We start from the raw sequence: 13,992 nt of genomic DNA on the forward strand, positions 1-13,992 counted from the left end.
TTTCCAATTAGAATAAAAAAAAATAATGTTTTTTTAATTGGGATGTGATGTGTCCCACGTTTGCATTTGTCTCCTTTTTGTTTCACAATTGCACCACAAAACAGCGTCAACTAGTTTGTATTTTTATTTTAAATAAACACAACCACAAAGTAAGAATTACCTCAGTTACCGCCCAGTTACCAGCAAAACAACAACAACAACAACAACAACAACATATTTGACAGACACTTGGAGTTGTATTTCCCGAGCAGCGCCTGAACGCAGCAGCGGCCCAGAGCGGCTGTCAGCGGTGGATGAGAGAGAGATTATCCTCCTTTAACTGCGACTCGGTGTTAACGGGCAGCGGGACGCCGTTTGTGACACGACATGGGAAACGCCGACACCAAACTTCACTTCAGGAAAGCGGTGATTCAGCTCACAACCAAAACACAGGTCGGTTCTTTACAACTAAACACTTTTTTTTTAAAACAACACAGAAACGTGCGAAGAACGTGTCGGCTGTGCTCGGTTTGCGGTTTAAATTCAGCGTGTGGAGATAAAGTTGGGAGTGCCAGATGGTAGCCTCAACTGCTGCCCAGATGACACAAAATGGAGAGGAAAACAGGGCAAACGCTAATCAGTTTATATTTGAACATCTCCAGACAAAATACGCATACATCTCTTGAAATATTGATACTTTTCCTCAATATTTAGTGCTGTTTGGAGACTGGAGACACTCAGTTTTGGCCTTTTTGGATAATATGTCCTCCACATGTCTTTGTTTGTTTTGTAAAAAGATCCTTGAATAACATAAACTTGTTGAACTTAATTAGTTTAGCTGCAGGCAGCAGACGTGTTTTCTCCTGGCAGGTGCATTTAAGGTGGAGCTAACTAGATCATTTAAATCTACTGTCGCTGTTACCCAGTTCTGTTCACATCTTTATCATCGATTAATCGTTTGAGTCAAAGCTAGTTTATCTTTATTTATTTTTTTAATCAACCTTTATTTTACCAGGAAATAATCCCAATGAGATTCAGAATCTCTTTTGCGAGGGAGTCCTGGCCAAGACAGCAGTATATTAGTTCCATATTAAAATATATAGGGAAAAACAGACAACAGAAAACAGAAAAAGACAGTTGGCCATTTAACATAATCTCAACATAATCACCAGCAGCGCTCAGTAACAGCACGTATGCATTTAGTACTTAAATAGTCCTTTTATATCCTAATTTTAAACTGGGTCATTGTTGGTAGGAAGTCTAATTTAAGATGATTCTGCGATTTATACCAGGATGGGGGGGGGCAAAAACTTTAAAGGCACTTTCACCGAAGACAGTTCATGTTCGGGGGATGTCATATATGATTTGCCGATATGATTAGGTTTGCACGATATTAACAAAATTTTATATTGCGATATCAGTTATGAATGTTGCGATTATTGATATTAATGTAGATATTTTTAAACGTATGTAAAATTACAAAAGTGACGGGAAAATGCATCAAACTAGATTCATAACAAATTAAACAAGTTTTCTTACAACACAAGGTTTATTTCAACGGACGTCATATTGGACTGGTCCAACATGAATAAATATATAAATAAGGACCATGTCTACAGAACAGGTCATGTTCTACTGGTTGGACAGTATAAAATATATAAATAAGGACCATGTCTACAGAACAGGTCATGTTCTACTGGTTGGACAGTATAAAATATATAAATAAGGACCATGTCTACAGAACAGGTCATGTTGTACTGGTTGGACAGTATAAAATATATAAATAAGGACCATGTCTACAGAACAGGTCATGTTGTACTGGTTGGACAGTATAAAATATATAAATAAGGACCATGTCTACAGAACAGGACATGTTGTACTGGTTGGACAGTATAAAATATATAAATAAGGACCATGTCTACAGAACAGGTCATGTTCTACTGGTTGGACAGTATAAAATATAAAAAAAAAAACCACTTCCCAAAAAAAAATTTTTTTTTTGAAAAAAAAAAATAAAAAAAAAAAAAAGACATGTTCTACTGGTTGGACAGTATAAAATATATAAATAAGGACCATGTCTACAGAACAGGTCATGTTGTACTGGTTGGACAGTATAAAATATATAAATAAGGACCATGTCTACAGAACAGGTCATGTTGTACTGGTTGGACAGTATAAAATATATAAATAAGGACCATGTCTACAGAACAGGACATGTTCTACTGGTTGGACAGTATAAAATATATAAATAAGGACCATGTCTACAGAACAGGTCATGTTGTACTGGTTGGACAGTATAAAATATATAAATAAGGACCATGTCTACAGAACAGGTCATGTTGTACTGGTTGGACAGTATAAAATATATAAATAAGGACCATGTCTACAGAACAGATCATGTTGTACTGGTTGGACAGTATAAAATATAGAACTATACCAATGCTCCAACCTGCGACTGTGCAAAGAAGGCCGACCAACGCTCTCATACAAGCTAGAGTGATGAGTACGAAAACTAGAATTTGTTACAAATCTTAACTTTTAATGTTTATGTGATCATAAACCTGGATATCTAATTGGCTTTGACATTTAAAGATGTCACTTTGGGCTACAGGAAATTGACTTTTTTTTTCTGACATTTTAAGACAAATTGATTTAGGGCTGCATCCAGGGTTCAAAATGTATGTTTTTTTTTTTGGTTTTTTTGTCCATCAGCCAAATGACTGATGTTCAAATGTTCCCAGCCACTCAATAGATGACCATTGTTCTTTTGGCAGCTGAGTGAATCTACCAGCCGTATGCATATTTTACCAGAATTTGGCTGGTAGATTGTGCTAATTTTGGACCCTGGCTGCAACTAACGATTGTTTTCATAGTCTAATAATCTGTCAATTATATCCTTGATTACTTGTTTGATCTCTAAAATGGTGAAAAATGTGGCTCAGTGTTTCCCAAAGCTCAAGATGACGTCCTCAAATGTCTCGTTTTGTCCACAACTCAAAGATGTTCATTTTACTGTCCCAGAGGAGAGAAGACACTAGAACAATGTTCTCATTTAACAAGCTGACACTTTTTTGGCGGAGAAGGTCTTTTGTCTGTGTTCAATATGAAGCTACAGTCAGCAGACGGATAGCTTAGCATCAAGAAAGAATTTTTATTTTTTTATTTTATTAAACTAAAGTTCCAATATGGAGATAGAGTACATGATTTCTATTTGACAATATGTGTTGGATACGTGCTTCAGGAGGGTGCACAGAGCAGAGATGCTATTAAGAATCCTACTAAAAGAAGTAGCGTGTCTGTCTGTCCTGCAGCCGGTAGAGGCCACAGACGATGCCTTCTGGGATCAGTTCTGGGCCGACTCCACCACCACCGTCCAGGACGTTTTCGCTCTGGTGCCGGCGGCAGAGATCCGAGCTGTGAGAGAGGAGTCTCCGTCCAACCTGGCAACCCTCTGCTACAAGGTAACCTGCGTTTTAGGAGGACCGGTCTGAGGGACGGGACAGCGGTCGATTTGATTCTTTCACGATACGACTGGTGCCGATTACATTTGTATGGCTTTTTTCATTTAACGCGATTAGAGATGCACCGATTACAACTATCTAGGCCGATTCCGATTTCCCATTTTCTTTGAGTTAGGCCAGCCGATACCGATTTTAGCCGATTCCGATTTCATTTTTTCTAACCACTTTACAGCACACACAAATATTAATTTTCTATCTTTCCTTTAATCGAAAATTTGACATTGAACATTTTTGAATTTTTGAAAATTTTTTGAACAGATAATCGATCGCTATAAAATGGAACTATATAAATTACTCCTGGTGTGGGAAATTCACACACATCTAAAGAGCAATGTTAGAACCATTTGCTTCTTTTCACATCCAATATCCAACTTAATATAATAAATATAGCCTTGCAGCATAAAGATATTTCTCAAAACACACATGGAGGCCTGTTTGAACGTCAACAGTAACGTTACCTGAAAACATAAACATCACACAGATGATTTAACATCACCACTCATTTTACACACACAGCTTAGCAACAAACTAAACGCTGGGGGAAGATTAGTACGTTTTTAATGTTGGTTTTGAGCAGTATGCACCCCCACTAACCTGGAAAGCGTTGTAAACAGTAACTCTAATACAGCTTGTCGGAGGAATACAGCGTCTCTTTTATTTTTTTTTATTTTTTTTAATACAACGTCAGAGGCAGAGGGACAGTAACCGCAGCGTTCGCTAACGTTAGCTTCTTGTCTCATCTGGGGTCTGATCAACAGTAAATTCATCAAAGTCAGGGTGCCCAACGCTATTTTCCAATAAACTGTAGCTATCATATTTCACGGGACCCGCGGTTTTCATGTTCCACTTATTCAGCCCCAGAGGGGAGAGAGAGCGCGGCTGAGATCAGTACTTTATAACATTTCATAAACAGCTGGTTGAGCGTCGGTGCGCTGATCTTGCGCGATGTTAATCATGCGGCGCCCGAGTGCATTTGACCGGCATAAAATCGGCATATGTCAGACTGACCGGCCGGTCATGGCCGAGCACGTGAAAACTGGCCGATTCCGGTCACCGGCCGATCAATCGGTGCATCTCTAAATGCGATTCGATAGTATTGAGTATTGTGATTTTCTTTTCCTTCGTCAACAAAAACAAAAGTTGAATAATGCACTTCGAGAGACAATATATCAGGAGACATTTCTAAAATCTGATAGTTTTCTAAGAAGAAAGCACATCACAAGTCAGTCCGTCTGACATTTATTTCATTTCTAAAGAAGAACATAATATGGATTTTTTTTTTTTTCTGCTTTCGCTCTGTTTTGCTGGAAACGGATATGATGTAGTCGCCGTCATTGTACCGTATGAACAGGAAATATTAACCCTTGTGTTGTCATCCCGTCGACCATAAACTTGTCCTTTTCGGGTCAAAATTGAAAATAAATTTTTTTGGGCGCTTTTTTAAAATGTTTTTGTCACTTTTTTCAACGTATTTTTTTAAGATTATTTTTTTTGGACCTTTCCACCTTTAATTGACAGGACAGGAGAAGGGGGAGAGGGGGGGAAGACATGCAGGAAATCGTCACAGGTCAGATTCGAACCCTGGACCTCTGCGTCGAGGCATAAACCTCTCAGTACATGTGCGCCTGCTCTACCCACTGACCAAACCCGGCCACATGAACTTGTTTTTTAAATTCATGGTCAATCAACCTAATTTAAATGACATTTTATCCTTAATTTTCAAGAAAACAAGCAGAAATTATGAACTATTTTGACTAATAGTTAAGCTCAGAGGATGTTGAGTGGATCACAGACTGGTTCATGTCAAAGTTTGGTCAGGATGCTGTTTTAAAACCTTATTTTTTTTTCTCAAGTGCTATAACATTTAATAAAACACCCAAAATTCAATGGAAGTAATCGTTAATGTTAACTGTGAAGAATGTTGTACGGGTTCCATACAACGTACACCCAGGCATCCATGTTATTTTTGGGCAATTTGGTTGAAATAAACCCATATTTCTGATATAAAAACCTTTTGAAAAAGGGTCAAATTTGGCCCGAGGACAACACTAGGGTTAAGATGAATCGGTGGTAAAAATAAATAAATAAAAAATATTGGTTCTGTGGAAAAGAATCAATGTTTTTTGTTTTTTTTTAAAAAGCAATGCAAAAAAAAACTCACGATACATACGTGAATTGATTTTTCTTTTTTTTCTTTTTTTTCTTTTATAAAAAAAATCTATAAATTCTATAGAAAGAAAGCGGCTGCTGCTGGGGACGCCATGACCTGGGAGGTGCGGAGGGGGGGTATTTGGGCCTCCAAATGAGTAAAGAAATGTAAAAGATGAAAAGAAAAAAAACAATGACCAACACACCTCAGGAAAAAGCAGGAAATTTAGACAAAACATTGAAGAAAGTGAGGGGGAAAAAAACAACAAATGTTTTTAAAAAAACATAGAAGTTGGGGAAAAATCATAGACAAAACGTTGGGGAAAAAAGCGACGCAAATGTTGACAAAAACAGAAATTCTATATCCAGAAATCCTGTTTGAGATGTTAGTTGTTAGAGGCAGCGAGGAGTCCGGTCTCAGCTGTTCTCCATCCTGGATACAGTCGGAGTCTGAGGAATGCTGCTGTTGGTTGTTCCCACACTTTAAACCGTTAAACCTTACACACGTCAGTGTTTGCAAAGGCCAAAGGTCATTTGAGTTTTTGTAGACCTGGCTGCAAATCAGAAGAGATTTCATAGTTGTGATAAAGAAGCTGTTAGAATGTGTTTTTTTTTTTGAGACAAAGTATCAGACGTCTGGTCAGCGTCATGAACATCGTTCTTCTTTGATCAGATAGATTCAAACTAGTATATTTGGGCAAAGTGCTACGTTTGAGATCTTTGGCTTCTTTTCTTAACCCTTGTGTTGTCTTCCCGTCGCGTCGACCATGCAACTCTGTGTTTTTCTGGGTCGAAATTTCAACATTTTGTTATTTTTCTACTCTGTGCGAGGTCACTTTTTTTTCAAATGTTTTTGTCAATTTGGCGCTTTTTCAGATGTTTTTTCTTTCTTTTTTTTTGTCACTTTTTTCAGCGTTTAAAAAAACAAAAAATGTTTTCAAAGGGGATGGCAATGTTTGAAACAGCTTCAAAAACGTGAAAAATCTTGAAAAAAGCATGGGAAAATGTGTCGACAAAGTGTTGATTTTCAGTTTTGACCCGGGAGGACAACACAAGGGTTAAACTGGCTCGGTTTAAATTTCCAAAAGAAGGGTTGAACCCAGATCAGACAACCCTAGCCCAACCCTGGTAGGTGATGTGAAAGAGGTATATGCATGTAAACCTGTTCTAGTAGGCCCCAGAGTACAAATATGATGCTGAAAAGGACTATAATAGGCTCTTTAAATCATAAATAGGTAGCCTCTTGACTTTAAAGCATCACTCTAGTCTTAATGTCCTCTCCATGTGCCCCCCCCCTCCCCTCCTTAGGCAGTGGAGAGGCTGGTCCAGGGTGCAGACTCCGGCTGTCCCTCAGAGAGAGAGCGTCAGATTGTCCTGAACTGCACCCGCCTGCTCACCCGCATCCTGCCCTACATCTTCGAGGACGCTGACTGGAGGGGCTTCTTCTGGTCCACCGTGCCCGGAGCTGGCAGAGCGGGGGTAACGACTCTCACGCCAAATCCGTTACAGAAAGAGTTCTAGTTCTAGTTATCTCTGCTCGGAGGACATGAGGAGTGGGAAGTGTTGAGGCTGTTAACTGTTTCAGTGGACGTGGTGTCCCTTCAAGATTTCACGTTGACGCTGCTGAGTGGGCCGCAATAGCAAAGGAATGCATTGAGGAAGCAATAATTTCCTGTTTCTACAAGTTAGTGTGTGTGTGTGTGTGTGTGTGTGTGTGTGTGTGTGTGTGTGTGTGTGTGTGTGTGTGTGTGTGTGTGTGTGTGTGTGTGTGTCTGTGTGTCTGTGTGTCTGTGTGTCTGTCTGTCTGTGTGTCTGTCTGTCTGTCTGTCTGTCTGTCTGTCTGTCTGTCTGTCTGTCTGTCTGTCTGTCTGTTTGTCTTGTCTTGTCTTTACTGCAAGACCTGAAGCTTGTCTCTTTCGTCTCCAGTCTCATAAATGACTGTTTGTTTGAATTCTTTAATTGACGGGAAGTAATGTACTGATGCTGTGATAAGTTTAAAGTGAACACAAAGTGGCTAATTACATGGCTATGCTGACGTAGCCTTTGGCTAAACAAAAAAAGCAAAAAAAATACAGTATTAATTACATTTGTACAGGACTGGTTCACACAACAAACACCCCCAAAGGTATAAAATAAAAAGGTCTGGAGATTATAACTGGGATAAAAACAAGTCTTTCTGACTAAGACCATGCTAACATGTTGATGTTTAAGCAGGTTTGATGTTTCCCATGTTCACCACCTCGAGCCGTTTTCTCATCTGAACTCGGACGAATCAGGACGTTGTCCGAAGTTGACCTTTCTGACATGCAACACTCAACAGGGAACTGTCTGCGTCTTTGACAAGAAAACTCCTTTTTAAAACTTCTTTTTAAAATACTAATTTGCAGAAATCTCAGCAACGGAGATCTCAAGACCTTTTACAAATACAACCAGAAACCTGTGATTTGAGTGGGGGGAAGCTTTATTTTGCATCTTTGGTTGATTTAAAAGAAAAAGAATGGTAGAGAAAGGAATTCTCTAACTCTCGACTAATTCTCCGAGGGAGACGGGTGTAAACAGCTCTGCTGCCTGAGACCACCTGCAGCCCCCACGCGTTGCGGGGCAAACAGCAGACGGAGGAATCCTCTCTGCGGAGTTTAATCTGTCAGCGGCCTCTCGGCTCCCCAGACATCAGACGACTTCAGGCCTTTGAGATTAGCACGTATAATATCCACAGTGGTTAGAAGTGAAGGGGATTGTCAGAGCGGGATCTGTAAGAGGAGACTGTTGCTGCTGTCGAAGGTCGCTGTCTGAAACCTCTCCTAAACCCCCCACCCTACCCCACCACTCTACCTCCGGGCGGCTGCTGGTTCTCTGGTTACCTGGTCGGCAGGGGACCCGCCGTCCAAACACTGCCCATATTGTATCTCCCCCTCCCCTCCTCCTGGCCAGTGGTTGAATTAAGGAGGGATTGAATGTCCCTTAATTAAAGTGTGGGACTGGAGTCAAACGCAGAGAGCTGCAGCCGTTGGGACGGACTAATGGCTCGTTTGTATGAATCCAGTTTGTGGTTCTGCAGGGAAATACTGCGATTGATTTAAAGAAAAGAAACCAGGGAAACAGGACATTTTGATCAGGGCTGCAAACTAATGATTGTTTTTCATCGTCGATTAATCTGTCAATTGTTTAATCAATTAATTGTTTGGTCTACAAAATGTCAAATGGTGAAAAATGTGGATCACGGTTTCCCAAAAAGTCCTCAAATGTCTCGTTTTGTCCACAACTCAAAGATATTCAGTTTACTGTCACAGAAGAGAGAAGAAACTAGAACATATTCACATTTAACAAGCTGGGATCAGAATTTTTTTTCTTAAAATTTACTCAAACTGATTATAGCAACACTAAAGAACCTTTCCCGCTTCGGTCCCCCTACAGGTTGGAAGTGGAATTGTCCATTACATTACATTGTCCAGTTCATTCGAACTACAGATCCGCTACCCAATGTGGCAAACTTTCATAATGTAATGTAATGGACAGTTCTGCTTCCAACCTGTAGGGGGACCGAAGCGGGAAAAGTTACCTAGTGTTGCTTTAATCGATTATCACCATATAGTTGGCGATTCATTTAATAGTTGACAACTAATCGATTAATCTTTGCAGCAATAATTCTGATTTATATACAGTTGGAACCTCAATCCTCTTCATGGCCATTGCATAAAACATCTGTTACGTCTGCTGAAATCCAGCGCCGGTACCACTTGTGTTGATAAAAACGGAACTAAATCCACCTAAAAACACAATGCACCGTGGCTTCTTGTCCAACGTTGTGTATCCAAAACCATCAGAGTAGATTTCGGTGGGATGCGGGGGTTATGCCACCCCCTATATTTTTAAGAGGTAGATATGTCCACCTCAAAAAATACGAAAGCCTACTTTTTATATTATAATAATAACATCCTTTTACGTTAATAAAGACTTCCAGCATAAATTGATGCAGAAAAACGCACAAATTGTTCCATCAAACTTAACAAAAATGCCGGAAATTAAGGGTTGGATTGCTCAACCCCAAATGTTTAAAGAAAAACCCACACCCTTGTCCAAAAACGATATTCAGGGTTTCCGCGGGGTCTTAAAAAGTCTAAAATTTTAAAATCAAAATGTTAGGCCTTTTTAAAAAGTCTTAAATTCGTTCAAGTATTGTGTTCTAGGTCTTAAATAATATTAAACATGTATTTGTTTTCCTACATCCATGTAACGCTACCTCTAAATGCACTTTTATTTATTTTTATTCCGTGGTGTTGTAGTTCTTTCTTTCACTAGTTCAAATATAATTTCGCTGTTAGGACTACAAATGAGACCAACATGCAACTTATACTGCAGCCGATCAGCCTTCGTGTTTTTGGCGCCAGCCTCTTTCGAATTGTACCAAAAACATAAAATGGATTTTGATCTTCAGCTACGGGGAAGTGCAAGTTTAGCGATATACTTTGCTTGAAATTTAGGGCTTAGTTGATGTTGTGATAAAGGTCTTAAAGGACAAATCCGGCACAAAATGAACCTAGGGGTTAATAACACATGTGTACCGAGTCGACCGTTATCTGGGACATGTTTTCATGCTAATCAAATGTTTTAGCGCAAACCGCTAATTAGCTTATAAAGCTAGTCGTCAGGGCAGAGGGTAAAGTAAAAATAAATCTCTATTTCTCCACCACTAACAAGGCTAAAAATAGCACCACACTTCCACGGTAGCATAACGAGGGTCCCTACATGTAAACCCAAGCATTGAGAACTTTGTAAGTGTACAGACAGTTTATTAAAAAGATAGATTAGAAAGACCGTACTGTTCACGTATACGGGCGGGCGCTATCTTGGGAAAACTCACGACCGGTCGAACGCTGAACGCCGAGCAACGTGAGCTGAACGGAATGCACGTTGCACGGCGTCGTTGGTTAGAAATAACGATTTCTTTTTACTTTACCCTCTGCCCCGACGACTAGTGTTCTAAGCTAATTAGCAGTTTGCACTAAAACTAGTCACATTCGATTATCATGAAAACATATCCCAGAGAATGGTCGACCCCTAGGTTCATTTTGCACCGGATTTGCCCTTAAACTTTCATATATAATGGTCTTAAAAAGTTTTGGCTTTGACTTGGTGGAACCTGCAGAAACTCTGATAATAAATGTGACGTCTCCTAACTCACCTCCCTATCCTCCAGCGATTAGACGAAGATGGCGAGGATAATGAAGCGCGGCCGCTGGCTGAGTCCCTGCTGCTGGCCATCGCTGACCTGCTCTTCTGTCCAGACTTCACCGCTCAGAGCCACAAGAAGAACAGCCCCGTGAGTCCACCACCGCTCTACATTACACCCGTTATCTTGCAGTGCAGCTGGAGGCAAACACCTGCCAATATTCAGAATCTAATTTAGGAGCACTTACCAAAGCTTCGCCTCGGGCTCATTCATTAAAGTAGATTTTTTTTTTTTTTTCAGGGCCAAATTACGCAGCTATCAGATCGGCGCATAGACTCGCATACTAGCCAATACTGATACCAGCATTTTAGGCAGTATGCAGGGCTTTTTCTGATACTTATATCAGTACTGGAACAACTCTAGTATTTACACTACCTGTCAAAAGTTTGGGGTCACTTAGAAATTTCCATTCACTCCATTACAGACAGAATACCAGCTGAGATCAGTTGCATTGTTTTTTTTTAACCAGGGCAGCAGTTTTCAGATTACATTATGTGCTTACATAATTGCAAAAGGGTTCTCCAATGTTGTAGAAAGTGGCTGATCTTTAATGCAATATCTACATTGTCCATTATCAGCAACCATTCATCCAATGTTCCAAAGACCCATTAAGTTTTACTAATCTGATATCATTTTAAAAGGCTAACTGAGAAACCCCCCCCCCCCCCTCAATAATCACAACTGGCCAGTGCAACCCCCCCAAAAAACTGTTATTACCTTTACATAAAAAAGACATCAGCACAATAACTTGATGCAGAAAAGGCACACAATGTTGCAGAAGAAATCACCAGAATGCAGGAAATGTGTTTCATATGCTCAAAATTTCAATTTTGCTCAAAAGTGGAGATCCCCAACACATGTTAAACCCAAAGTTAGGCCCTTGAGTCAGCCATCTCCTCGGATTTGAGCTAAAAAATGTGGCGGCACATTCCTGGGGGTGAGGAGGCCGGCTGAAACAAGCAACCAACGAAGAGATGAGGATGTTTTGTACTTATACTTTAAAGAGTCTTTCCACATGAGAAGAAAAACCGCTTTCTTCAGCTCTGTGTTGACTTACTTTAGCCCTCAAGCTACAACAGTGTCAATAATGCAAAATAGAGCCAAGTCCCTGTTGTTGAGCCCCGAGGCGGTACCAGTTAGCACTGTTATCTCCCTCACACAGCCTTCTCAGGAGTAGCTCGAGTTAATGAGTTACTCCTCGTGAGACGGAGGGCCGGAGGAGTGGCCGTGTTTGTTAACTGGGCTGAGAAGAACGGCGCCGACGCTTCTTGATCGTGTTGAGCAAACACCTGTGGTGCTGGAGAGTACGTGGAGGTGACAGAAAAATGAGGCTGCCCCGGAGCTCCTAATTAGGCTGCGCTCACGCTGCCTGCATCGGCCGCCAGACGGTCCGGTAAAAACGCTTGTCTTTCCATTAATTTTGAGTGCGGGTAGTGCATTTAGGCTGTTGCCGCACGAGGGGACACTCCAAAAAATGCAGTGGGCATGCGGCGAAAAAATGTAGGCCGACTCTACTTTTGGAGAAACGCAACCCCACGTCACGCTGCGCTGGCCAATCATGTTACCAGACATCGGACTTGTCGGTGTACTTTGAGGCGAGTGCGAGAATCCCGTAGAGCTGGGCAATATATCAATGTTGTATCCATATCGATATATGAGGCGAGATATCGTCTTAAATTTTGGATATCATAATATCCTGATGTCGTCTTTTCCTGGTTTAAAAGGCTGCATTACAGTAAAGTGATGTCATTTCCTGAACTCACCAGACTGTTGTAGCTGTTCTATTATTTGCCTTTACCCACTTAGTCATTATATCCACATTACTGATGATTATTTATCAAAAATCTCATTGTGTGCATATTTTGTGAAAAGTACCAATTGTCAACCCTACAATATCTCCACAATATTGATATTGTAAGTAAGTTTTAAAACACTACGAGGGTCTCTCCCTGGGAAATGAAGCTGCCTTCAAGTGAGATCGGAAACGTCAAGAAGAACTATAAACGATCTGACGGAAAACAGTAACTGTGAAATATAAAGTCTACTTATGCTACATTGGGGAGTTTAAGAATCTGGATCTCTTTTCTTGGTGGGAATGCCCATTAACCCCTCCATGATCAGAGCAGTCCTTAACACCTTGCTCTCTGTGTGTGTGTGTGTGTGTGTGTGTGTGTGTGTGTGTGTGTGTGTGTGTGTGTGTGTGTGTGTGTGTGTGTGTGTGTGTGTGTGTGTGTGTGTGTGTGTGTGTGTGTGTGTGTGTGTGTGTGTGTGTGTGTGTGTGTGTGTGTGTGTGTGTGTGTGTGTGGTGGAAAATAACCAGCGGCTGGCAGTTTGTTCCCACCCGCTTCTGTGACCTGTGAAGCATGCGTGTACACACAATCATTTGAGATTAGGGCTTTCACTTCCCGGTAAAATTGGGTCAAAATGTGTCTGTGTTAAAGGGTCAGTTCACCCAAATTACCATTGAATCATTAGGGCTGGGTCGATGCGCTTTTGACGCGATTTCGATTCTTTCACGATACAGGAGTGCCGATTGGATTTGTATTGCAATTCTAGTAAGTCATTTGATTCGATAGTATTGAGATTTTCCCAAAAGAGGAGCTGCAGCAATGGGCAGTACAACAAAAATATGGTGTATTTTGAAAATTAAACCATGTAATCCTATTCTGATAAGATCTCAAATTTACAATTATGAACCTGAAAATGAGAATAATATGGCCACTTTAACATCTTGTCAGTTGACACTTGTCTCGCCAGACCTTCCTCCACAGTGCTGCGGAGGAGGGATTGGCTAGTCCACACTTTCTGGGATGGGAGAAAAACGTGCTCTGGTTTATTGGCATTTCTTTAAACCAATCACAATCGTCATGGGCAGCGCTCCGCGCCACACAGAGCCACGGTGCCTCTGCAAAATAGCCTCGTAGGGAACTTGTTTTTGTGTGTAGTTCAAAAGTAGTTTTAGTCATGCAACAGAAAACTCAACGGAGCAATCTCGGAAGTGGAACGTCGTGGATATAGACTAGTTGACAGTAACGTAAACTTTATTCCTCCCTATTTCCTTCAAATGTCACCCTGATCATTTGTGCACGTGGCAGAAAAGTCTTTAGGTTGTCA

At 40.7% G+C, this 13,992-nt stretch overlaps 1 protein-coding gene across 2 annotated transcripts in view; it reads left to right on the top strand.

The window, feature by feature from the left end:
• The first annotated feature begins 267 nt into the window (after window positions 1–267).
• Window positions 268–13,992, top strand: part of hid1b (HID1 domain containing b) — a 34,449-nt gene continuing 20,724 nt past the window's right edge. The window contains exons 1-4 of one of the 2 annotated variants that reach the window (XM_039788421.1): window positions 268–432; window positions 3,291–3,440; window positions 6,957–7,127; window positions 10,846–10,968. In XM_039788421.1, coding sequence (XP_039644355.1) covers window positions 367–432; window positions 3,291–3,440; window positions 6,957–7,127; window positions 10,846–10,968 — 510 coding nt within the window. In that variant the 5' untranslated portion in view covers window positions 268–366. The remainder of the gene's footprint in view (window positions 433–3,290; window positions 3,441–6,956; window positions 7,128–10,845; window positions 10,969–13,992) is intronic. The other variant, XM_039788422.1, reaches the window with a different exon arrangement.

The sequence above is a fragment of the Perca fluviatilis genome, chromosome 21 (assembly GCF_010015445.1).
Source record: "Perca fluviatilis chromosome 21, GENO_Pfluv_1.0, whole genome shotgun sequence".
Lineage (NCBI taxonomy): Eukaryota > Metazoa > Chordata > Actinopteri > Perciformes > Percidae > Perca > Perca fluviatilis.